Raw genomic sequence first — 24,167 nt, 5'->3', positions numbered from 1 at the left:
ATACATACATCTCCACTGAGCCATGCAGAAGCCTGATTTGTTATTCTGGAAGTATAGGCTATATGCTCTTGATGATAGCGACTTTGCGATTGTTGCTTTAGGGCGAGGGGGGGCAGGCCTTGAGTCTTGTTGCCCAGGGCACATGAAATTGTTAATCCAGCCCTGTGCATGGATAGCAGCGTAAAAGTAAACTACATAGGGTAGGAAAAGTACATATCACCCTACAAAGTTGACACAATATAATCAACGACCATCGTCAACAACATCAGCATCCATTACATTATATCACCAACCACTTTTATCAACGTTTCTGACATCCTCAACACGTAGTCAACAGACTAGAATATATAACCAACCAAGGAACAAAGAAAGAAAGAGAGGACGAAATGAGGTAGCCAAGAGATCAAAGAAGGTGAAATGGCACAGCAAGAAAATCTGAGAGACCAAGCAAAATTGTGCTTGATCTGTCATTAGTGAATGTCCTGCTGTCTCTGGCTTCTGTCCCTCCCTAATTGTGACCGTTGGCCCTCGTTTGTAAATCAAAGATCTTCACCTGTTCCCACTTTCTCTTATGCCCTGCAGTTGTCTTGTAGCGGGAATTAGTCCAAAATAAGGCCCTAAGGTCAGAGAAATCTGACTCTAATTACCTCATTCCCGCGCCTTCTTTCTATTGGACTGAAGTTTACCAGAACACAAGGATCAATCTGAGATGAGGATTTCAGTTAAGCAAAGTTTACTGAGTACAGCATAAAAGTTACAACACAATTGTTGGTTCACAGAGTCTAAGTTTCCCTAGCAGCAGACATAAAGTCAAGGCTCGGTCCACCAAGATCTTGTCCGAAGTGAGCCTCGAACTATTCTTTCCCTTAGGCTTTGTTATGGTTTTGGTGTTTTGTCCTGTCATATTTTGGTAGCCTGGTTTTCTGTCATGTCTTTTTAAATGAGGAAACAAAGTTCAAACTCAAAGTACTGCTCCTCGTCCTGGAATGTAGAAAAGCTTGATAACTCCTCCCTGTGCTGTGTGATGACAAGCAAGCCACACCTCAAACACTAAACCCTTGACGAAACAGTCACAGATCAGTCGCAGTCAGACGTTGTCACAGAGAGGTGAAATGACGCAGAAAGGAGTTCAGCTGGACTGGGAGACCTTCTCTTGTTCCATCTGTCTGGATCTACTGAAGGATCCGGTGACTACTTCCTGTGGACACAACTACTGCATGAACTGTATTAAAAGCCACTGGGATGAAGAGGATCGTAAGAACATCTACAGCTGTCCTCAGTGCAGGAAGACGTTCACACCGAGGCCTGTCCTGCTGAAAAACACCATGTTAGCAGATTTAGTGGAGGAGCTGAAGAAGACTGGACTCCAAGCTGCTCCTGCTGATCACTGCTATGCTGGAGCTGAAGATGTGGCCTGTGATTTCTGCACTGGGAGAAAACTAAAAGCTCTCAAATCCTGTCTGGTGTGTCTGATGTCTTACTGTGATCAACACCTCCAGCCTCATTATGATGTTCATCAACTAAAGAAACACAAGCTGGTGGAGCCCTCCAAGAAGCTCCAGGAGAACATCTGCTCTCGTCATGATGAGGTGATGAAGATTTTCTGCCGTACTGATCAGCAGCTTATCTGTTATCTCTGCTCTGTGGATGAACATAAAGGCCACGACACAGTCACAGCTGCAGCAGAAAGGACTGAGAGGCAGAAAAAGCTCGAGGGGAGTCGACTAAACATCCAGCAGAGAATCCAGGACAGAGAGAAAGATGTGCAGCTACTTCAACAGCAGGCGGAGGCCATCAATCTCTCTGCTGATAAAGCAGTGGAGGACAGCGAGGAGATCTTCACTGAGCTGATCCGTCTCCTGGAGAAAAGAAGCTCTGATGTGAAGCAGCAGGTCAGATCCCAGCAGAAAAGTGAAGTGAGTCGAGTCAAAGAGCTTCAGGAGAAGCTGGAGCAGGAGATCACTGAGCTGAAGAGGAAAGACGCTGAGCTGAAGAAGCTCTCACACACAGAGGATCACAACCAGTTTCTACACAACTACCCCTCACTGTCACCACTCAGCCAATCTACATCCAGCATCCATATCCGTCCTCTGAGCTACTTTGAGGACGTAACAGCTGCCGTGTCAGAAGTCAGAGATAAACTACAGGACGTTCTGAGAGAGAAGTGGACAAACGTCTCACTGGCAGGCAAGGCTGTAGGACTGGTGATAAACAGAAGACAGAGTATACAGGACCCTCATGTGAGAAGGGACCACAAAGATTTGAGATGCTGGAAGGGGCCCACAGAGAATGCGTATGTACAGAGACCAGAATTATTTGCTACACCCCTGCTGACTCTAGAGGATGTTTCACTGCCACAACCAGAGCCCAAGACCAGAGCTGACTTCCTAAAATATTCACGTGAAATCACACTGGATCCAAACACAGCTCACACACATCTGTTATTATCTGAGGGGAACAGAAAAGCAACATTCATGAGACAACAACAGTCTTATTCTAGTCACCCAGACAGATTCACTGGATGGCCTCAGGTCCTGAGTAGAGAGAGTCTGACTGGACGTTGTTACTGGGAGGTGGAGAGGAGAGGTAACATTGATGTAGCAGTCACATACAAGAATATCAGCAGAGCAGGGAGGTCGAATGAATGTGTATTTGGATTCAATGACAAATCATGGCCGTTACGTTGGGAAAGAAATAGTTATTCATTTTGTTACAACAAAGTCCAAACTCCCGTCTCAGGTCCTGTGTCCTCCAGAGTAGGAGTGTACCTGGATCACAGTGCAGGTATTCTGTCCTTCCACTGCGTCTCTGAAACCATGACTCTCCTCCACAGAGTCCAGACCACATTCACTCAGCCGCTCTATGCTGGTTTTAGTCTTGATTATTCTGGAACCACTGCTGAGTTGTGTAAACTGAAATAGACAGAAGTCATTTAAGGGTTAATCTCTGTGTTTTAACTCTTCATCTTATTTAGTCTCCATGTTTGTTCCTGAGAGCTGACTGTTGTGCCTTTGACATCTTGTCATTAGTTGTTGTGTAAATGTTTGAGTTTCTTTAGGTGACTCCTTCCTGTGTCTGTTTAGCCACGGAGGCTATCACTGCTCATGATGATGTTTGTTGACCTGAACTGAGAATGAAAACTTCTCTGCTTTCTAAATGTTTGATGAATATTTGTATCAATGTATTTGTATGTGGTAGTTTCTCTTCCACATCATGGGTCTAAGACACACACACACACACACACACACACACACACACACACACACACACACACAGACACAAACAGACAATCACCAGTCAAACACACTGATTGTGTGGATGAAGTGAATCTGTAACTAAAAGTTTTGGTGATGAATAAACTAACATGAACAAAGTATTTTCTTCTTGTCTTCATTCCAGGGTTTCATACAAATCTGATGGAGAAAATCTGAAACTGATATGAGATAATAACTGAGGCAGTTTTCCTCCTGAAACACCAGAAAGTACAGAGTTCATGTTTAGAGTCAGTCAGTCTCGGTCCTTTCTACTTTTCTCACTAAAACAGCTTAGTCACAGAGAAACGAGCAGAGTTTTCTATCACTTGTTGCTTTTAACAACCAACCTTTTCTTTGTGAATTGAGTCAAAGAGGATTTAAACACAGACTTAAAAGTCATGACACACATAAGACAACAGATATTCTGTAGTTGACTCATTACATTTGGTAAAGGTATTTTCATGTTTCATGGGAAATAAAAGTCAGTCATTTTTAACGTTTAGCTTCAAATCTCACATTCCCAACTACTCGGATTGTCAGCATGTTTTAGTTAAAGTGCTCATATTATGCTCATTTTCAGTTTCATAATTGTATTTAGAGGTTGTACCAGAATAGGTTTATGTGGTTTAATTTTCAGAAAACACCATATTTTTGTTGTACTACACATTGCTGCAGCTCCTCTTTTCACCCTGTGTGTTGAGCTCTCTGTTTTAGCTACAGATTGAGACCTCTCACTTCTGTTCCATCTTTGTTGGGAGTCACACATATGCAGTAAGTACTGCTAGCTTTTCAGAAGCAGAGTATGAGGGCGTGTCCTGACAGTAGCTAGGTAAGGACTACTAGCCAGTCAGAAGCAGTGTATGAGGGCGTGCCCTGACAGTACCTAGGTAAGGACTACTAGCCATTCAGAAACAGAGTATGAGGGCGTGCTTAGCAACTAGGTGAGCATTATAACGTGTGTTACAAAGTGACCACGTTTGTCTCTGAAGTAAAGGCTGGACTACAATAGAACTGTTTGGAGCAGTTTGTGAACAGTGTTTTCTGTTGGAGATGGTAAGTCCCTTTGGGGTGGACTTTGGGCTTTTTCACTTTGTAAACCTATAACATGCACAAAAAAGATATATATAATAATAAAGGAAAGGGAGAAAGCCAAAAAGCATAATATGAACACTTTAAGACATGACTGATGTCTCTCATACTAACACACCTCTCCAGCTTATGGTTTAGTAAGTTGTTTATTAAACTTTGTTTGATTTATACGTCTCTGTGTGGCCGTCTTTTTTGTTGCCAGTCTTGAGTCGGGCGGTGACAGATGGGGGCTCATCCGGATTTTGAACCCAGGACCCCCATTTGTTACTGCCTAGCTCAAGGACGGCAACAAAAAGGGAGTTGAGGGTTTAAAAGTAAGGAGAAACTTTGAATTAAAATTTTAGAGTAACGGCATACTGCAGTATTTTATTAACACAAATGAACCGTCAAAATGTGTAAATAATAGCGTAATAAATATGTATGTGACAGTTGAATAAAAGAGTCAGATGTGGAGCAGGTTTTAACTGAGGCTTAATTTTAAATAAAAAATAAAACAAACAAGTTCAAACTCAAAGTGCTGCTCCTTGTCCTGGAATGTAGAAAAGCTTGATAACCCCTCCCTGTGTTGTGTGATGACAACAAAGTCACACCTTAAACACTAAACCGTTGATGAGACAGTCACAGATCAGTCGCAGTCAGACAGTCGTCACTGAGAACAGAAATGGCGCAGAAAGGAGTTCAGCTGGACCGGGAGACCTTCTCCTGTTCCATCTGTCTGGATCTACTGAAGGATCCGGTGTCTACTCCCTGTGGACACAACTACTGCATGAACTGTATTAAAAGCCACTGGGATGGAGAGGATTGTAAGTACAGCTACAGCTGTCCTCAGTGCAGGCAGACGTTCAGACCGAGGCCTGTCCTGTTGAAAAACACCATGTTAGCAGATTTAGTGGAGGAGCTGAAGAAGACTGGACTCCAAGCTGCTCCTGCTGATCACTGCTATGCTGGAGCTGAAGATGTGGCCTGTGATTTCTACACCGGGAGAAAACTGAAAGCTCTCAAATCCTGCCTGGTGTGTCTGATGTCTTACTGTGATCAACACCTCCAGCCTCATTATGATGTTCCTCAACTAAAGAAACACAAGCTGGTGGAGCCCTCCAAGAAGCTCCAGGAGAACATCTGCTCTCGTCATGATGCCGTACTGATCAGCAGCTTATCTGTTATCTCTGCTCTGTGGATGAACATAAAGGCCACGACACAGTCTCAGCTGCAGCAGAAAGGACTGAGAGGCAGAAAAAGCTTGAGGGGAGTCGACAAAACATCCAGCAGAGAATCCAGGAAAGAGAGAAAGATGTGAAGCTGCTTCAACAGCAGGCGGAGGCCATCAATCTCTCTGCTGATAAAGCAGTGGAGGACAGCGAGAAGATCTTCACTGAGCTGATCCGTCTCCTGGAGAAAAGAAGCTCTGATGTGAAGCAGCAGGTCAGATCCCAGCAGGAAAGTGAAGTGAGTCGAGTCAAAGAGCTTCAGGAGAAGCTGGAGCAGGAGATCACTGAGCTGAAGAGGAAAGACGCTGAGCTGAAGAAGCTCTCACACACAGAGGATCACAACCAGTTTCTACACAACTACCCCTCACTGTCACCACTCAGCCAATCTACATCCAGCATCCATATCCGTCCTCTGAGCTGCTTTGAGGACGTGACATCGGCCGTGTCAGAAGTCAGAGATAAACTACAGGACGTTCTGAGAGAGAAGTGGACAGACGTCTCACTGACAGGGACTGAAGTGGATGTTTCACTGCCACAACCAGAGCCCAAGACCAGAGCTGACTTCCTAAAATATTCACGTGACTTCAGACTTGATCCAAACACAACAAACACACGGCTGTTATTATCTAAGGGGAATAGAAAAGCAACATTAATGAGTCAACATCAGGCTTATTCTAGTCACCCAGACAGATTCACTGTATGGCCTCAGGTCCTGAGTAGAGAGAGTCTGACTGGACGTTGTTACTGGGAGGTAAAGAGGAGAGGGAGAGGAGTTTATGTAGCAGTCGCATACAAGAATATCAGCAGAGTAGGGGGGTCGAATGAATGTTTGTTTGGATTCAATGACAAATCCTGGGCTTTAGACAGTAACAGTTACTTTTACTACAACAATGTCCAAACTCCCGTCTCAGGTCCTGAGTCCTCCAGAGTAGGAGTGTACCTGGATCACAGTGCAGGTATTCTGTCCTTCTACAGCGTCTCTGAAACCATGACTCTCCTCCACAGAGTCCAGACCACATTCACTCAGCTGCTCTATGCTGGACTACGGCTTAATTTTGGAGCCTCTGCTGAGTTGTGTAAACTGAAATAGACAGAAGTCATTGAAAGGGTTAAACTCTGTTTTAACTCTTCAACTTATTTAGTCTCCATGTTTGTTGCTGAGAGCTGATTGTTGTGACATTTGTTCACTGCATAAAGATCAGCTGTCAGTCAAACATTATGGGATGTCCTTTGACATTACTGCCCTACTAAGGCAAAAGACCTAACTCGCAAGAGTGTGAAACTGAGAAAAATGACTTTAAAGTTATCTGAATGTCCTGACAATTGAGTTATAGGTATAATATTGTAATTTTCACATTTGGTAGTGTATACCTGTATTAATCTATCTACAAAAAAAGTATATAGCAATTGAAAGTTGCTTTAGATAAAAGCACCAGCTAAATGACATGTAGTGTAATGAAATGTAATGTAATGTCTCGTCACCTCCCCGCCTCCTTACACACACACACACACACACACACACACACACACACACACACACACACACACACACACACAGAGACATGTCTATATGTCTGTCTATTTTGCTTTTGTTGTAGTTTGTGTAAGTAAATAGGTTTATTGGTTGAAAAACTATTGATTGACAATTAATAATTTGGAAGTTAAATGAATTCTATTATACTTTAAATAGCAGTTGTTTGTGATTATTTGTGTATTTGTTGTAATAACTGCTGGTTGAACAGGTGCTCGAATTTCACCCTTCTTTTGTTCCTTTCAAAGATACCAGATAAAGTAATCAAATTAATTAAGATCTGTATTTTAAAGGGACCACCACCTATGAGACTATTTCACAGCTCAGTTATTGGCCCCTGGTTCCAGGGTGGTGCCCTGTTTTTGATTGTGTGTCAAGTTGGTGAAGGTATTCATACACACATTCATAACTTTATTAATATTGATAAAACATATTTCATAATTTGCCAATAATTGAATCTGTACCCATACCAAATCCCAACACTGCTCATGATGACCTGAACTGAGAATGAAAACTTCTCTGCTCTCTAAATGTTTGATGAATATTTGTATCGATGTATTTGTATGTTGTTCTTTCTCTTCCACATCATGGGTCTGAAGAGAGAAAGCACCAGACCTCCTTTAGCTTCTATACTTTGTTCTCTTTGTAAAGAAATCTATGAGCACATGTATCGGTTTATCCTGATCATAATCAATAAGGAGATGATTCATTATTGTCTTTAACCTTTCTGAGATTTAAATAAACTGATTGTGTGGATGAATCTGTACATAAATATCATAGAACAGACTTTACTGATGGGATGTGTGAACAAACTGAAGGTTTACATGATGAATAAACTAACATGAACAAAGTATTTTCTTCTTGTCTTGATTCCAGGGTTTCATACAAAGCTGATGGAGAAAATGTGAAACTGATATGAGATTATAACTGAGGCAGTTTTCCTCCTGAAACACCAGAAAGTACTGAATTCATGTTTAGAGTCAGTCAGTCTCGGTCCTTTCTACTTTTCTCACTAAAACCGCTTAGTCACAGAGAAATGAGCAGAGTTTTCTATCACTTGTTGCTTTTAACAACCAACCTTTTCTTTGTGAACTGAGTCAATAAAGAGGATTTAAACACAGACTTAAAGGTCATGACACACATAACACGAGATGTTGTGTAGTTGATTCATTACATTTGGTAAAGGTATTTCCATTTTGTTTCATGGTAAATAAACAAGTCAGAGACATTTTATGTTTAGCCTCAAATCTCACATTCCCAACTATTTGGGTTGTCTGCATGTTTTAGTTAAAGTGCTCATATTATGCTCATTTTCATGTTCATAATTGTATTCAGAGGTTGTACCACAATAGTTTTATGTAGTTTAATTTTCAGAAAACACCATATTTTTGTTGTACTGCACATTGCAGCAGCTCCTCTTTTCTTCCTGTGTTGAGCTCTCTGTTTTAGCGACAGAGTGAGGCATCTCACTTCTGTTACATCTTTGTTGGGAGTCACACATACGCACTAAGTACTGCTAGCTTTTCAGTTGCAGAGCATGAGGGCATGCCACGCTAGCAGCTACGCGAGCATTATAACATGTATTACAAAGTGACGCACGTTTGTCTCTGAAGTAAAGGCTGGACTACAATAGAGCTGTTTGGAGCAGTTTGTGAACAGTGTTTTCTGTTGGAGATGGACTTTGGGCTTTTTCACTTTGTAAACTTATAACATGCACAAAAAAGATATATAACAATAAAGGAATAATAAAGGAAAGGGAAAAAGCCAAAAAGCATAATATAAGCACTTTAAAAATGTAGTCAGTTCTCCGTGTGTTAAGGCGGCCATCAATCACAGTTCTAACACATTTAAAACTCTTGAACTTTTTTGGGGATACAGTAATGATCAAAGGTTGAAGCTTATCAGGAGTGTGTTGTGTGTTTCTTGATAAGACAATTTCTATGTTTACCTTAATGTATTAAACACACCCTCCTCACACCTCTGCTGCAGAGGAATGACATGATTAAAATATGTACAACCTTTTGCAGAGTCCCCCTCACACAGAAGGCCAACCAGTACCACATCGTCAGCACACTGTAGGAAGTTAAAGAGTCAGGGTTGGATTTTAAACTGAGTGGTTTACAGAGAAAATAACAAAGGTGATAAAATGGCATCTTGTGATGCACCTGTGTTCAGAGTACTTATCTCTGATACTTTTCACACACATTCTAGGATTTCATCATTTAAACTTGTGAGAAGATTATTATACAGCAATTTAAGTTTTTATTTGACAGTTTAGTTTGATAACTTCCTGTTGTCAGTCAGGTATTCTTGAACCAGTAAAGGAAAAGTTAACAGACTTTGAAGAAGAGTTAGAGAAATATAGAGCCATCACCAAAACCTGGGGAGCCAAGGAGTAATTTAAAACTTCATGTTTTCAGATGTGGAGCAGGTTTTAACTGATGATCAAAGTCCAAACTCAAAATGCAGCTCCTCTTCCTGGAAGGTACTAAAGCTTTATAATCGCTCCCTGTGTTGTGTAATATCAATAAAGCTGAACCTTGGACCTGAAGGACTTGATAAGGCAGTCACAGATCAGTCGCAGTCAGACAGTTGTTGTTACTGAGAGGTGAAATGGCGCAGAGAGGAGTTCAGCTGGACCAGGAGACCTTCTCATGTTCCATCTGTCTGGATTTATTGAAGGATCCGGTAACTACTTCTTGTGGACACAGCTACTGCATGAACTGTATTAAAAGCCACTGGGATGGAGAGGATCGTAAGAACATCTACAGCTGTCCTCAGTGCAGGCAGACGTTCACACCGAGGCCTGTCCTGCTGAAAAACACCATGTTAGCAGATTTAGTGGAGGAGCTGAAGAAGACTGGACTCCAAGCTGATCCTGCTGATCACTGCTATGCTGGAGCTGAAGATGTGGCCTGTGATTTTTGCACTGGGAGAAAACTAAAAGCCATCAAGTCCTGTTTGGTCTGTTTGGCCTCTTACTGTGATCAACACCTCCAGCCTCATTATGATGTTCCTCAACTAAAGAAACACAAGCTGGTGGAGCCGTCCAAGAAGCTCCAGGAGAACGTCTGCTCTCGTCATGATGAGGTGATGAAAATTTTCTGCCGTACTGATCAGCAGCTTATCTGTTATCTCTGCTTAATGGAGGAACATAAAGGCCACGACACAGTCTCAGCTGCAGCAGAAAGGACTGAGAGGCAGAAAAAGCTCGAGGGGAGTCGACAAAACATCCAGCAGAGAATCCAGGACAGAGAGAAAGATGTGAAGCTGCTTCAAGAGCAGGTGGAGGCGATCAATGACTCTGCTGATAAAGCAGTGGAGGACAGTGAGAAGATCTTCACTGAGCTGATCCGTCTCATGGAGAAAAGAAGCTCTGATGTGAAGCAGCAGGTCAGATCCCAGCAGCAAAGTGAAGTGAGTCGAGTCAAAGAGCTTCAGGAGAAGCTGGAGCAGGAGATCACTGAGCTGAAGAGGAAAGACGCTGAGCTGAAGAAGCTCTCACACACAGAGGATCACAACCAGTTTCTACACAACTACCCCTCACTGTCACCACTCAGCCAATCTACATCCAGCATCCATATCTGTCCTCTGAGCTGCTTTGAGGACGTGATAGCGGCCGTGTCAGAAGTCAGAGATAAACTACAGGATGTTCTGAGAGAGGAGTGGACAAATGTCTCACTCACTGGGACTGAAGTGGATGTTTCACTACCACAACCAGAACCCAAGACCAGAGCTGACTTCCTAAAATATTCACGTGAAATCACATTGGACCCAAACACAGCATACACACATCTGTCATTATCTGAGGGGAACAGGAAAGCAACAAGAATGAGACAACAACAGTCATATTCTAGTCACCCGGACAGATTCACTGGATGTTCTCAGGTCCTGAGTAGAGAGAGTCTGACTGGATGTTGTTACTGGGAGGTGGAGAGGAGAGGAGTAGGAATTCGTGTAGCAGTCGCATACAAGAATATCAGCAGAGCAGGGAGCTGGTATGAATGTGTATTTGGATTAAATGACAAATCATGGGCATTACGTTGCGAAAAAAATAGTTATTCATTTTGGTACAACAATGTCCAAACTCTCATCTCAGGTCCTGAGTCCTCCAGGGTAGGAGTGTACCTGGATCACAGTGCAGGTATTCTGTCCTTCTACAGAGTCTCTGAAACCATGACTCTCCTCCACAGAGTCCAGACCACATTCACTCAGCCGCTCTATGCTGGACTGCGGCTTTATTATTCTCCTGGAGGCACTGCTGAGTTTTGTAAACTGAAATAGACAGAAGACATGTAGGGTTAAACTCTGTTTTTTAACTCTTCAAGTTATTTTGTCTCTGTGTTTGTTGCTGAGAGCTGATTGGTGTGGCATTTCTTCACTGCATAAAGATCATCTGTCAATCACACATGGGATTTAAATGTTTCTTTAGGTGGCTCCTTCCTGTCTGTTTAGCCACGGAGGCTATCACTGCTCATGATGATGTTTGTTGACTTGAACTGAGAATGAAAACTTCTCTGCTCTCTAAAGACCTCCTTTATCTTCTATACTTTGTTGTTGTTTGTACAGAATCCCTCCTGTCTCATTCTTCCTCTTCCCCTTTTCGTGACCTTTCCTGTGTTCCTGCTTATCTGCACCTTTAAGCCATGAAGGCGTAAACCAATTTTATGACTTCAGCTTAACTTTCTGTGCATCAGGGATATTCCTTGAACCACTTCCTCAATGATTAACACAGCTCTTTTGCAACGAGCACATTCACACAGAGACACTTATACTATAACTTGAATAATATGACACCTTTAGGTAAAATACATCTTGTCTAATTAATATAAATATCTCTTCACTAGTCTGAGAACAGTCTGTTAACATGAAGATTTGCAAGCCTCCAAGTTTGGTAGCAAATACAGTATATGCATGATTCCATGGTAAACCCCCATTTGGCTGCTACATTCCCAGTGTTAGCAAACGCTAGCTAGTCTGTTAACATGAATATTTGCAAGCCTCCAAGCACAGACATCACACTTTAAATCCTACCTGTTGCCTTTCACCATCCACTTGTTTAACTGCTGTTGCATCCATTGACATGCCATCTCCTTTTCCCTCTTCCTTTTTCTATTTTTAGCCCCAGACAGCTTTTTTGCTTTATCCATCTTTTTCCATACATGACAACTCACTACTCGTACCTGCTCGTTCAGCGCTCGTGGCACACCCCCCCCCCTCCCCCCCAATCTAAAATGCTATATAACATTGAGGAAATGCAGAAATGATTTAGAAATGCACAACAGCAACTACATATAGAAAATACCAAAAAAAATATTTTGTATTTTGTATTTCTTTTTTTTTTTTTTTTTTATATCGCTTTGGCGCCCCTATGCGCCGCATATAGCGCATACCCACTTATTACGCCATTGTGTACCAAACAAAAGTTTGGAGTATTCTGCCTTCTTGGAGACCTTGAATGGAGTCCTGTATGGGGCTCCAGTGGGGGACTCCAAAGTTCTGCTGGGGGACTTCAACGCACACGTGGGCGATGATGGAGACACATGGAGAGGTGTGATTGGGATGAACGGCCTCCCTGATCTAAACAAAAGTGGTTGTTCGTTGTTGGACTCCTGTGCTAGTCATGGATTGTCTATAATCAATACTTATAGAGTATGCAGAGCCAGCATTTTTCCACATGTAAATGGGTGAATTAAGGGGTTATTTCAACCAAACCAGAGCGGTGATTGTTGAACAAACAGAACCTACTTTTCCAGAGAGACACAGACTCACCACGGCTCTTTATTTACAAGCTACCTCAGAACGTCAACCCTGGGTGTAACCTCCCTGTGGGTCTTTGTCGGGCACAGCCTGTCATGATATATTGTGTGTATTTGTTCTGGTTCCTTGTTTTACTTCTCATGTTTTCTGTCTTCTGTGTTTTTCCTTGTGTTTGATTCATGCGTTGTTTCCTCTTTTATTTTGTAGTATGTTTTCTCCCATGTCATGTCTTGTTTTACTTCCTGCCTTGTGTTTTCCCGCCTTTGTGATTGTCTGCCCCACCCTGATGTGTTTCACCTGTTCCTGAGCCCTCGTGTCACCTGTCCCTTGTTTCACCGTCGTTCACTTGTGTATTTAGTCTGTGTGCTTTCTGTGTCTGTTGTTGGGTTATCGGCATCCGTTGTGAGTCTTGTGTGTGTGAGAGTTCCTGCCAGTGTAAGCTATATTTTCGTGTTCTTTGGTTTTCCTGTTCCTTCCATGTTCTTTGGTTTTTTTTCTTGTGTTTGGACATTCTCAGCTTGCGTGTTTCGTAAGTTCTCTTTGTGTTATCATTAAATTATTATTATTTCTACTGCTGCTCCCTCCTCGCATTTCTGCACTTGGGTCCAAGCCATATCTCTGACACAACCTAAAATTGCTACGGAGATAACCACTCTCTTGGTAATAATGTGGGGTTTAACAAATACCAGTCTTGTTTTCTCTAATCTAGTCGCCGACCACACATGCCAACAGTTAACAACACACTTAAGCGTAACATGATCTGTAAAGCACTTTATAGAATGCATACAGTTGAGTAAAATACAATATTTTCAAAGAAGTGCAGCAGTGCACAAGTTTGAAACAAAGAGTCAGGTAGTTAAAGGTGCCATAGATGGATTGTGAAGTGAAATTGTGAAAATTTTAACATCGACAACTTCTCAGTTCTTCCCCACTTTCTGCTAAAGCCCAAACGGTCTCCTAAGCACCTCCCCCCCACAAGGGAGAATGAATGCATGTGCATGAGCAGTGATTGACACGCAGTTTCAGTAAATATGACCGAAAGTTAGTTTTATAACTCTTACCTACTGCACCTTTTAAAGGATAAAGTGAAGAGACAAGTTTTAGCTTTCTTTTAAAAATATTACTTCTGGGACTTTTGTCAAATAATATCACTTCATTATATTCTACAACAATATTGGAGTTTCATTACCTTTGCAGCAGTGACTAATTTCATGTTTAGTTTATTTAAATTATTGTAATCAACAAAGGGTTTGATTATGATGAATTACAGGACAACTCAGTAATTATGAAAACTGTTGAGTCGTTTTCAAAAGCTCTGATTATAACAATAGTTTTTAAATGGGAAATGAGCTCTACTGTAAACAAGTCTTCACACATCTCTCCCACAGCGATCCTCTTCCTGGAGTGAACAGAAGCTTGATAAGCCCTCCCTTCTCCTCCCGCTCTCAAACACAGCAAGCTCCGCTCTGTCTGTATTTCCTTGTTCCTTCCCTTCAGTGGGTGTAACCAACGTGGTGAAATCTGAGAGCTGACACGCCCTGTGCACTGCAGAATGACTTGCTGTTCAGAACACGGCTCAGACTAGTTTCACTTTTCAGGAAGTGAGACTCATTGCACGGGCGTTGTCACTGAGAACAGAAATGGCGCAGAAAGGAGTTCAGCTGCACCGGGAGACCTTCTCTTGTTCCATCTGTCTGGATCAACTGAAGGATCCTGTGTCTACTCCCTGTGGACACAACTACTGCATGAACTGTATTAAAAGCCACTGGGATGAAGAGGATCATAAGACCAGCCACAGCTGTCCTCAGTGCAAGCAGACGTTTACACCGAGGCCTGTCCTGCTGAAAAACACCATGTTAGCAGATTTATTGGAGGAGCTGAAGAAGACTGGACTCCAAGCTGCTCCTGCTGATCACTGCTATGCTGGAGCTGGAGATGTGGCCTGTGATGTCTGCACCGGGAGAAAACTGAAAGCCATCAAGTCCTGCCTGGTGTGTCTGATGTCTTACTGTGATCAACACCTCCAGCCTCATTATGATGTTCCTCAACTAAAGAAACACAAGCTGGTGGAGCCGTCCAAGAAGCTCCAGGAGAACGTCTGCTCTCGTCATGATGAGGTGATGAAGATGTTCTGCCGTACTGATCAGCAGCTTATCTGTTATCTCTGCTCTGTGGATGAACATAAAGGCCACGACACAGTCTCTGCTGCAGCAGAAAGGACTGAGATGCAGAAAAAGCTCGAGGGGAGTCGACAAAACATCCAGCAGAGAATCCAGGAAAGAGAGAAAGATGTGAAGCTGCTTCAACAGCAGGTGGAGGCCATCAATGACTCTGCTGATAAAGCAGTGGAGGACAGCGAGAAGATCTTCACTGAGCTGATCCGTCTCATGGAGAAAAGAAGCTCTGATGTGAAGCAGCAGGTCAGATCCCAGCAGAAAACTGAAGTGAGTCGAGTCAAAGAGTTTCAGGAGAAGCTGGAGCAGGAGATCACTGAGTTGAAGAGGAAAGACGCTGAGCTGAAGAAGCTCTCACACACAGAGGATCACAACCAGTTTCTACACAACTACCCCTCACTGTCACCACTCAGCCAATCTACATCCAGCATCCATATCCGTCCTCTGAGCTACTTTGAGGACGTGACAGCGGCCGTGTCAAAAGTCAGAGATAGATTACAGGATGTCCTGAGAGAGGAGTGGACAAACGTCTCAAACAAACCCTCTCTGACAGGGTCTGAAGTGGACGTTTCACTACCACAACCAGAGCCCAAGACCAGAGCTGACTTCCTAAAATATTCACGTGACATCACACTGGATCCAAACACAGCTCACACACTGCTGTTATTATCTGATGGGAACAGAAAAGCAACATATGTGAGACATCAGCTTTATTCTAGTCACCCAGACAGATTCACTGATTATGCTCAGGTCCTGGGAGGTGGAGAGGAGAGAAGGACAAATTCATATAGCAGTCGCATACAAGAATATCAGCAGAGCAGAGAGATTGAACGAATGTTTGTTTGGATTCAATGACAAATCCTGGGCTTTAGACAGTTACAGTAACTTTTGTATGTACAACAATGTCAAAACTTGCGTCTCAGGTTATGTGTCCTCCAGAGTAGGAGTGTACCTGGATCACAGTGCAGGTATTCTGTCCTTCTACAACGTCTCTGAAACCATGACTCTCCTCCACAGAGTCCAGACCACATTCACTCAGCCGCTCTACGCTGGACTGCGGCTTTATTCTTCTGGAGCCTCTGCTGAGTTGTGTAAACTGAAATAGACAGAAGTCATTTAAGGGTTAAACTCTGTTTTAACTCTTCAACTTATTTAATCTCCATGTTTGTTGCTGAGAGCTGATTGTTGTGACATTTCGTCACTGCACAGAGATCATCTGTCAGTCAAACATTATGGGATGTCCTTTGACAGCTTGTCATTAGTAGTTGTGTAAATGTTTGAGTTTCTTTAGGTGGCTCCTTCCTGAGTCTGTTTAGCCACGGAGGCTATCACTGCTCATGATGATGTTTGTTGACCTGAACTGAGAATGAAAACTTCTCTGCTCTCTAAATGTTTGAATATTTGTATCGATGTATTTGTATGTTGTTGTTTCTCTTCCACATCATGGGTGTAAGAGACACACACACACACACACACACACACACACACACACACACACACACACACACACACACACACAATCACCAGACCTCCTTTATCCTCTATACTATGTTCTCTTTGTAAAGAAATCTATAATCACATTTATCTGTTTATCCTGATCATAATCATTAAGGAGATTATTCATTATTGTCTTTTATATATCTGAGAGTCAAACACACTGATTGTGTGGATGAAGTGAATCTGTAACTAGATATTTTTGTTGATGAATAAACTAACATGAACAAAGTATTTTCTTCTTGTCTTGATTCCAGGGTTTCATACAAAGCTGATGGAGAAAATGTGAAACTGATATGAGATAATAACTGAGGCAGTTTTCCTCCTGAAACACCAGAAAGTACAGAGTTCATGTTTAGAGTCAGTCAGTCTCGGTCCTTTCTACTTTTCTCACTAAAACAGCTTAGTCACAGAGAAATGAGCAGAGTTTTCTATCACTTGTTGCTTTTTACAACCAACATTTTCTTTGTGAACTGCGTAAATAAACGGGATTGATAACACAGACTTAAAAGTCCTGACACACATAAGACAACAGATATTGTGTAGTTGATTCTTTACATTTGGTTTCCACGTTGTTTCAGCAAAATTCAAGAAGTCAGAGACATTTTCATGTTTAGCCTCAAATTTCACATTCCCAAATACTATATTCAACCTGAGAGCTGCAATTCTTCTCTCCCATGTTTCCCATGAGACTTGAATGCAGCACCAGTGTTACAGGGTGTGACTACTATGAACACACTGACAGAGTGTAACATGACGTCTATTTAAATGTCTCTTAACTGATGTTGTTTGAAGTTTGGACAGGTCTTCCTGCAGTGAACATCCCAGCAGGTTAACAAGTGTAATGTAAAAACTGATGCAGGACACAAGAGGGCGCCTTCATTTTGATAACCAGAGATGTAGTGGAGGTTAAAGCTCCACAGCTCCATTTGTCTGCATGTTTTACTTAAAAAACATGTTTTTTCTCTGATACAGTAATATTTATAATACAAATACAGGGTTTAATACATCTTGGTTAGTTGTGTAAAACTGTCAAAATTAATCTTTTAAGAAAAATACACTTTGGAAAGTTGTTCTAACAGATTGTTTTTATGTAGTTTGCTGTTGTTTATTTCAGCTGTACTCTGACGTTATTATGAGTCCAGTAAACTCTGATGTTTGACATGTTTTTTAATAATGTTCTGGTTAATTCTCACTAATATGAGCTTGTGTTTCTGGTTACTAAAGTTCAGCTCTACTACAGTGTGTTTGGGTTGTTTTAATGTTAAAGCTTTTGTGAGATTAATTGAATATTGACACATATCAGTCAAATTAAAAACCTTACTGTACTGGAAGCATTTTTCGTTACTTGGACATTGCCTGAGCTCCATTAATAACATGTCCTCCTAGTCACAAAAAGTCAGACTATAGTATTTAAAAAAGTAAAAGAAATTTTACACAAAAATCATAGTAAAGTATGTTGAATAAAAGTCCTAGTACAGCATAACAATAAAATATATGAATGTATATGAGTTCAATGTTCTGCAAAATCTTTTTAGAAAACAGATGGATGCCACTTGTTCTTAAACTTTTCTTCCAAAAGTTACGTCCCTCACATTTGAAGCTAGAGGTAAGATAGGCGTAGTTTTGTTAGATGAATTTCTTTTTTTTGGTAGACCTCTAGGTCCCTCCTCCAACACCTTTTTGTGAACCATTTTTCATGTTGAGAATAACACTTTAATTTGAGATTTTACAATGACTCTTTCACTCATTCTTGATTGTGTTGTGTACACTAAATGGGACGTAATAGTATGGCATATCGAAAAATCATTAAAAGTCATGTAAAAAAAAAGTCATAGTATAGAAAAGTCATAAAAAGTCATAGTATAGTATGTTAAAAAAAAGTCATAGTATTGAAAAAAGTCATAGTATAGTATATTAAAAAGTCATAGTATAATATGTTGAAAAAAGTCAGTGTCGAAAAAAAGTCATAGTATTGTATGTCGGAAAAAGTCATAGTATATTGAAAAATTCGTAGTATGGTATTGTAAAAAATTATAGTAATATTGAAAAAATTCATAGTATATTGAAAAGAGTCATGGTATATTGAAAAGTCATAGTATTGCAAAAAGTCATAGTACGTCGAAGAAAGTCTTAGTATAATATGTTGAAAAAGAATCCTAGTATAATAATTGTATTTCCTTGTTCCTTCCCTTCAGTTGCTGTAACCAACGTGGTGAAATCTGAGAGCTGACAGGCCCCGTTCACTGCAGAAACACATGCTGTTCAGGACGGGCGTTATCACTGGGAGGTGAAATGGAGCAGAAAGGAGTTCAGCTGCACCGGGAGACCTTCTCTTGTTCCATCTGTCTGGATCTACTGAAGGATCCTGTGACTACTTCCTGTGGACACAACTACTGCATGAACTGTATTAAAAGCCACTGGGATGAAGAGGATCATAAGACCAACCACAGCTGTCCTCAGTGCAGGCAGACGTTCAGACCGAGGCCTGTCCTGCTGAAAAACACCATGTTAGCAGATTTAGTGGAGGAGCTGAAGAAGACTGGACTCCAAGCTGCTCCTGCTGATAACTGCTATGCTGGTGCTGAAGATGTGGCCTGTGATTTCTGCACTGGGAGAAAACTGAAAGCACACAAGTTCTGTTTAATGTGTCTGATGTCTTACTGTGATCAACACCTCCAGCCTCATTATGATGTTCCTCAACTAAAACATAAGCTGGTATAAAATAGAGTAAGTTTTCATTCTCAGTTCAGGTCAACAAACATCATCATGAGCAGTGATAGCCTCCGTGGCTAAACGGACACAGGAAGGAGCTCCGTCTAAAGAAACTCAAACATTTACAAAACAACTAATGACAAGATGTCAAAGGACATCTCATAATGTTTGACGGCTTATCTTTGTGCAGTGGAGAAATGTCAACAATCAGCTCTCAGCAACAAACATGGAGACTAAATAAGTTGAAGAGTTTAAACAGAGTTTAACCCTTTAAATGACTTCTGTCTATTTCAGTTTACACAACTCAGCAGAGTCTCCATTATAATCAAGAGTAAGTCTAGCATAGAGCAGCTGAGTGAATGTGGTCTGGACTCTGTGGAGGAGAGTGCAGACTCCATTCACTCAGCTGTGGTTTTAGAGGCTCTGTAGAAGGACAGAATACATGCACTGTGGTCTAGGTACAGGTTTGGACTTTGTTGTGCTGAAATGTATACCTGTTACAATTGAATGGCCAGGATTTGTCATTGAATCCAAACATTCATTGGACCCCCCTGCTCTGCTGATATTCTTGTATGCGACTGCTACATAAATGTTACCTCTACTCTCCACCTCCCAGTAACAACGTCCAATCAGACTCTCTACTCAGGACCTGAGAATAGTCAGTGAATCTGTCTGGGTGACTAGAATAAAGCTGATGTTTGAGTTTCTTTAGGTGGCGCTCTTTAATGTGTCTGTTTAGCCACGGAGGCTATCACTGCTCATGATGATGTTTGTTGACCTGAACTGAGAATGAAAACTTCTCTGCTCTCTAAATGTTTGAATATTTGTATCGATGTATTTGTATGTTGTTTCTCTTCCACATCATGGGTCTGAAGAGAGAAATCACCAGATCTCCTTTATCTTCTATACTTTCTCTTTTGTAAAGAAATCTATAATAACTTGTTTATCCTGATCATAATCAATAAGGAGATTATGCATTATTGTCCTTTATCATAGCTGAGATTTAAACAAACTGTGTGGATGAAGTAAATCTGTACGTAAATATTATAGAACAGACTTTACTGATGGGATGTGAGAACAAACTGAAGGTTTACATGATGAATAAACTAACATGAACAAAGTATTGTTGTCTTGTCTTGATTCCAGGGTTTCATACAAAGCTGATGGAGAAAATGTGAAACTGATATGAGATTATAACTCTGGCAGTTTTCCTCCTGAAACACCAGAAAGTACAGAGTTCATGTTTAGAGTCAGTCAGTCTCGGTCCTTTCTACTTTTCTCACTAAAACAGCTTTGTCACAGAAATGAGAAGAGTTTTCTATCACTTGTTGCTTTTAACAACCAACATTTTCTTTGTGAACTGAGTAAATAAAGAGGATTTAAACACAGACTTAAAGGTCATGCCACACATAACACGAGATGTTGTGTAGTTGATTCATTACATTTGGTAAAGGGACATTTTATATTTAGCCTCAAATCTCACATTCCCAACTATTTGGGTTGTCTGCATGTTTTAAAGTCCTCATTATGTTCATTTTCATGTTCATAATTGTATTTTGAGGTTGTACCAGAATAGTTTTATGTGGTTTAATTATCAGAAAACACCATATTTTTGTTGTACTGCACATTGCTGCAGCTCCTCTTTTCACCCTGTGTGTTGAGCTCTCTGTTTTAGTTACAGAGTGAGACATCTCACTTCTATTCCATGTACTGCTAGCTTGTCAGTTGCAGAGTATTTGTAGTAGTAGTAGTAGTTGCAGAAGCAGAGTATGAGGGCGTGCCATGCTAGCAGCTATGCAAGCATTATAACGTGTGTTCCAAAGTGACCACATTTGTCTCTGAAGTAAAGGCTGGACTACAATAGAGCTGTTTGGAGCAGTTTGTGAACAGTGTTTTCTGTTGGAGATGAAGTCCCTTTGGGGTGGACTTTGGGCTTTTTCACTTTGTAAACCTACAACGTGCACAAAAAAGATATATCAGAATCAGAATCAGAATCAGAAAGGGCTTTATTGCCAAGTACATTGCACATACGAGGAATTTGTCATGGTGTTGTTGGAGCATGTCACACATACAAATATAAGAAGGATAAAAAGAATATAAACAATCTAAGTATAAACATATACACACAGTATGTATTAATAACGATAAAATAAATTTAAATAAATAGTAAAATAAGTTAAACAGTAGTAAAAAGGAATGCTACAGCAGAGAAGGTACAGTGGCATGAGGAGCCAGCCATATAACAATAAAGGAATAATAAAGGAAAGGGGAAAAGCCAAAAGCATAATATGAGCACTTTAAAAATGTAGTCAGTTCTCCGTGTGTTAAGGCGGCCATCAATCCCAGTTCCAACACATTTAAAACTCTTGAACTTTTCTGGGGATACAGTAATGATCAAAGGTTGAAGCTTATCAGGAGTGTGTTGTGTGTTTCTTGATAAGACCATTTCTATGTTTACCTTAATGTATTAAACACACCCTCCTCACACCTCTGCTGCAGATAAATGACATGATTAAAATATGTGCAACCTTTTGCAGAGTCCCTTCACACAGAAGGCCAACCAGTACCACATCGTCAGCACACTGTAGGAAGTTAAAGAGTCAGGGTTGGATTTTAAACTGAGTGGTTTACAGAGAAAATAACAAAGGTGATAAAATGGCACCTTGTGACGCACCTGTGTTCAGAGTACTCATCTCTGATACTTTTCACACACATTCTAGGATTTTATCATTTAAACTTGTGAGAAGATTATTATACAGCAATTTAAGTTTTTATATGACAGTTTAGTTTGATAACTTCCTGTTGTCAGTCAGGTATTTTTGAACCAGTAAAGGAAAAGTTAACAGACTTTGAAGAAGAGTTAGAGAAATATAGAGCCATCACCAAAACCTGGGGAGCCAAGGAGTAATTTTACAACTTAAAACTTCATGTTTTCAGATGTGGAGCAGGTTTTAACTGATGATCAAAGTCCAAACTCAAAATGCAGCTCCTCTTCCTGGAAGGTACTAAAGCTTTATAATCACTCCCTGTGTTGTGTAATATCAATAAAGCTGAACCTTGGACCTGAAGGACTTGATAAGGCAGTCACAGATCAGTCGCAGTCAGACAGTTGTTGTTGCTGAGAGGTGAAATGGCGCAGAAAGGAGTTCAGCTGGACCGGGAGACCTTCTCTTGTTCCATCTGTCTGGATCTACTGAAGGATCCGGTAACTACTTCCTGTGGACACAACTACTGTATGAACTGTATTAAAAGCCACTGGGATGAAGAGGATCGTAAGAACATCTACAGCTGTCCTCAGTGCAAGCAGACATTTACACCGAGGCCTGTCCTGCTGAAAAACAACTTGTTAGTAGTTTTAGTGGAGGAGCTGAAGAAGACTGGACTCCAAGCTGCTCCTGCTGATCACTGCTATGCTGGAGCTGAAGATGTGGTGTGTGATGTCTGCGCTGGGAGAAAACTAAAAGCCATCAAATCCTGCCTGGTGTGTCTGATGTCTTACTGTGATCAACACCTCCAGCCTCATTATGATGTTCCTCAACTAAAGAAACACAAGCTGGTGGAGCCGTCCAAGAAGCTCCAGGAGAACATCTGCTCTCGTCATGATGAGGTGATGAAGATGTTCTGCCGTACTGATCAGCAGCTTATCTGTTATCTCTGCTCTGTGGATGAACACAAAGGCCACAACACAGTCTCTGCTGCAGCAGAAAGGACTGAGATGCAGAAAAAGCTCGAGGGGAGTCGGCAAAACATCCAGCAGAGAATCCAGGACAGAGAGAAAGATGTGAAGCTGCTTCAACAGCAGGTGGAGGCCATCAATCTCTCTGCTGATAAAGCAGTGGAGGACAGTGAGAAGATCTTCACTGAGCTGATCCGTCTCCTGGAGAAAAGAAGCTCTGATGTGAAGCAGCAGGTCAGATCCCAGCAGGAAAGTGAAGTGAGTCAAGTCAAAGAGCTTCAGGACAAGCTGGAGCAGGAGATCACTGAGCTGAAGAGGAAGGACGCTGAGCTGAAGAAGCTCTCACACACAGAGGATCACAACCAGTTTCTACACAACTACCCCTCACTGTCAGCACTCAGCCAATCTACATCCAGCATCCATATCCGTCCTCTGAGCTGCTTTGAGGACGTGATAGCGGCCGTGTCAGAAGTCAGAGATAAACTACAGGATGTTCTGAGAGAGGAGTGGACAAATGTCTCACTCACTGGGACTGAAGTGGATGTTTCACTACCACAACCAGAACCCAAGACCAGAGCTGACTTCCTAAAATATTCACGTGAAATCACATTGGACCCAAACACAGCATACACACATCTGTCATTATCTGAGGGGAACAGGAAAGCAACAAGAATGAGACAACAACAGTCATATTCTAGTCACCCGGACAGATTCACTGGATGTTCTCAGGTCCTGAGTAGAGAGAGTCTGACTGGACGTTGTTACTGGGAGGTGGAGAGGAGAGGAGTAGGAATTCGTGTAGCAGTCGCATACAAGAATATCAGCAGAGCAGGGAGCTGGTATGAATGTGTATTTGGATTAAATGACAAATCATGGGCATTACGTTGCGAAAAAAATAGTTATTCATTTTGGTACAACAATGTCCAAACTCTCATCTCAGGTCCTGAGTCCTCCAGGGTAGGAGTGTACCTGGATCACAGTGCAGGTATTCTGTCCTTCTACAGAGTCTCTGAAACCATGACTCTCCTCCACAGAGTCCAGACCACATTCACTCAGCCGCTCTATGCTGGACTGCGGCTTTATTATTCTCCTGGAGGCACTGCTGAGTTTTGTAAACTGAAATAGACAGAAGACATGTAGGGTTAAACTCTGTTTTTTAACTCTTCAAGTTATTTTGTCTCTGTGTTTGTTGCTGAGAGCTGATTGGTGTGGCATTTCTTCACTGCATAAAGATCATCTGTCAATCACACATGGGATTTAAATGTT

General features: G+C 41.5%; 3 protein-coding genes and 1 pseudogene across 5 annotated transcripts; all 4 read left to right on the top strand.

Moving 5' to 3' along the window:
- The first annotated feature begins 1,098 nt into the window (after positions 1-1,098).
- On the top strand, positions 1,099-16,623 carry LOC116052743 (tripartite motif-containing protein 16-like). Of its 2 annotated transcripts, XM_036005220.1 has the most exons (2): positions 1,099-2,635; positions 15,842-16,623. In XM_036005220.1, the coding sequence occupies exons 1-2, from the start codon at positions 1,113-1,115 to the stop codon at positions 16,119-16,121; spliced, it is 1,803 nt and encodes a 600-aa protein (XP_035861113.1). In that variant the 5' UTR covers positions 1,099-1,112; the 3' UTR covers positions 16,122-16,623. The 2 variants fall into 2 exon arrangements, with proteins under 2 accessions (XP_035861113.1, XP_031159416.2); XM_031303556.2 differs by lacking the exon at positions 15,842-16,623 and having other exon boundaries at positions 1,099-2,992.
- LOC116052742 lies at positions 1,531-6,761 on the top strand (annotated as a pseudogene).
- On the top strand, positions 9,696-11,437 carry LOC116052736 (tripartite motif-containing protein 16-like). Its single transcript, XM_031303551.2, has one exon. The coding sequence runs from the start codon at positions 9,696-9,698 to the stop codon at positions 11,364-11,366; it is 1,671 nt and encodes a 556-aa protein (XP_031159411.1). The 3' UTR covers positions 11,367-11,437.
- Positions 13,289-24,167, top strand: LOC116052737 (tripartite motif-containing protein 16-like). 2 transcript variants are annotated; one of them, XM_031303523.2, is made up of 3 exons: positions 13,289-13,371; positions 14,231-14,482; positions 22,356-24,167. In XM_031303523.2, exon 3 carries the CDS (start codon positions 22,356-22,358, stop codon positions 24,024-24,026), a length of 1,671 nt encoding a protein of 556 aa, XP_031159383.2. In that variant the 5' UTR covers positions 13,289-13,371; positions 14,231-14,482; the 3' UTR covers positions 24,027-24,167. The 2 variants fall into 2 exon arrangements, with proteins under 2 accessions (XP_031159383.2, XP_035861115.1); XM_036005222.1 differs by lacking the exons at positions 13,289-13,371; positions 14,231-14,482 and adding an exon at positions 18,708-18,800 and having other exon boundaries at positions 22,351-24,167.

This window comes from Sander lucioperca, chromosome 9 (genome assembly GCF_008315115.2).
Source record: "Sander lucioperca isolate FBNREF2018 chromosome 9, SLUC_FBN_1.2, whole genome shotgun sequence".
In the NCBI taxonomy this organism is placed as follows: domain Eukaryota; kingdom Metazoa; phylum Chordata; class Actinopteri; order Perciformes; family Percidae; genus Sander; species Sander lucioperca.
Note: the sequence above shows the minus strand (reverse complement) of the source record. Positions and strands in the feature narration are given on the sequence as shown.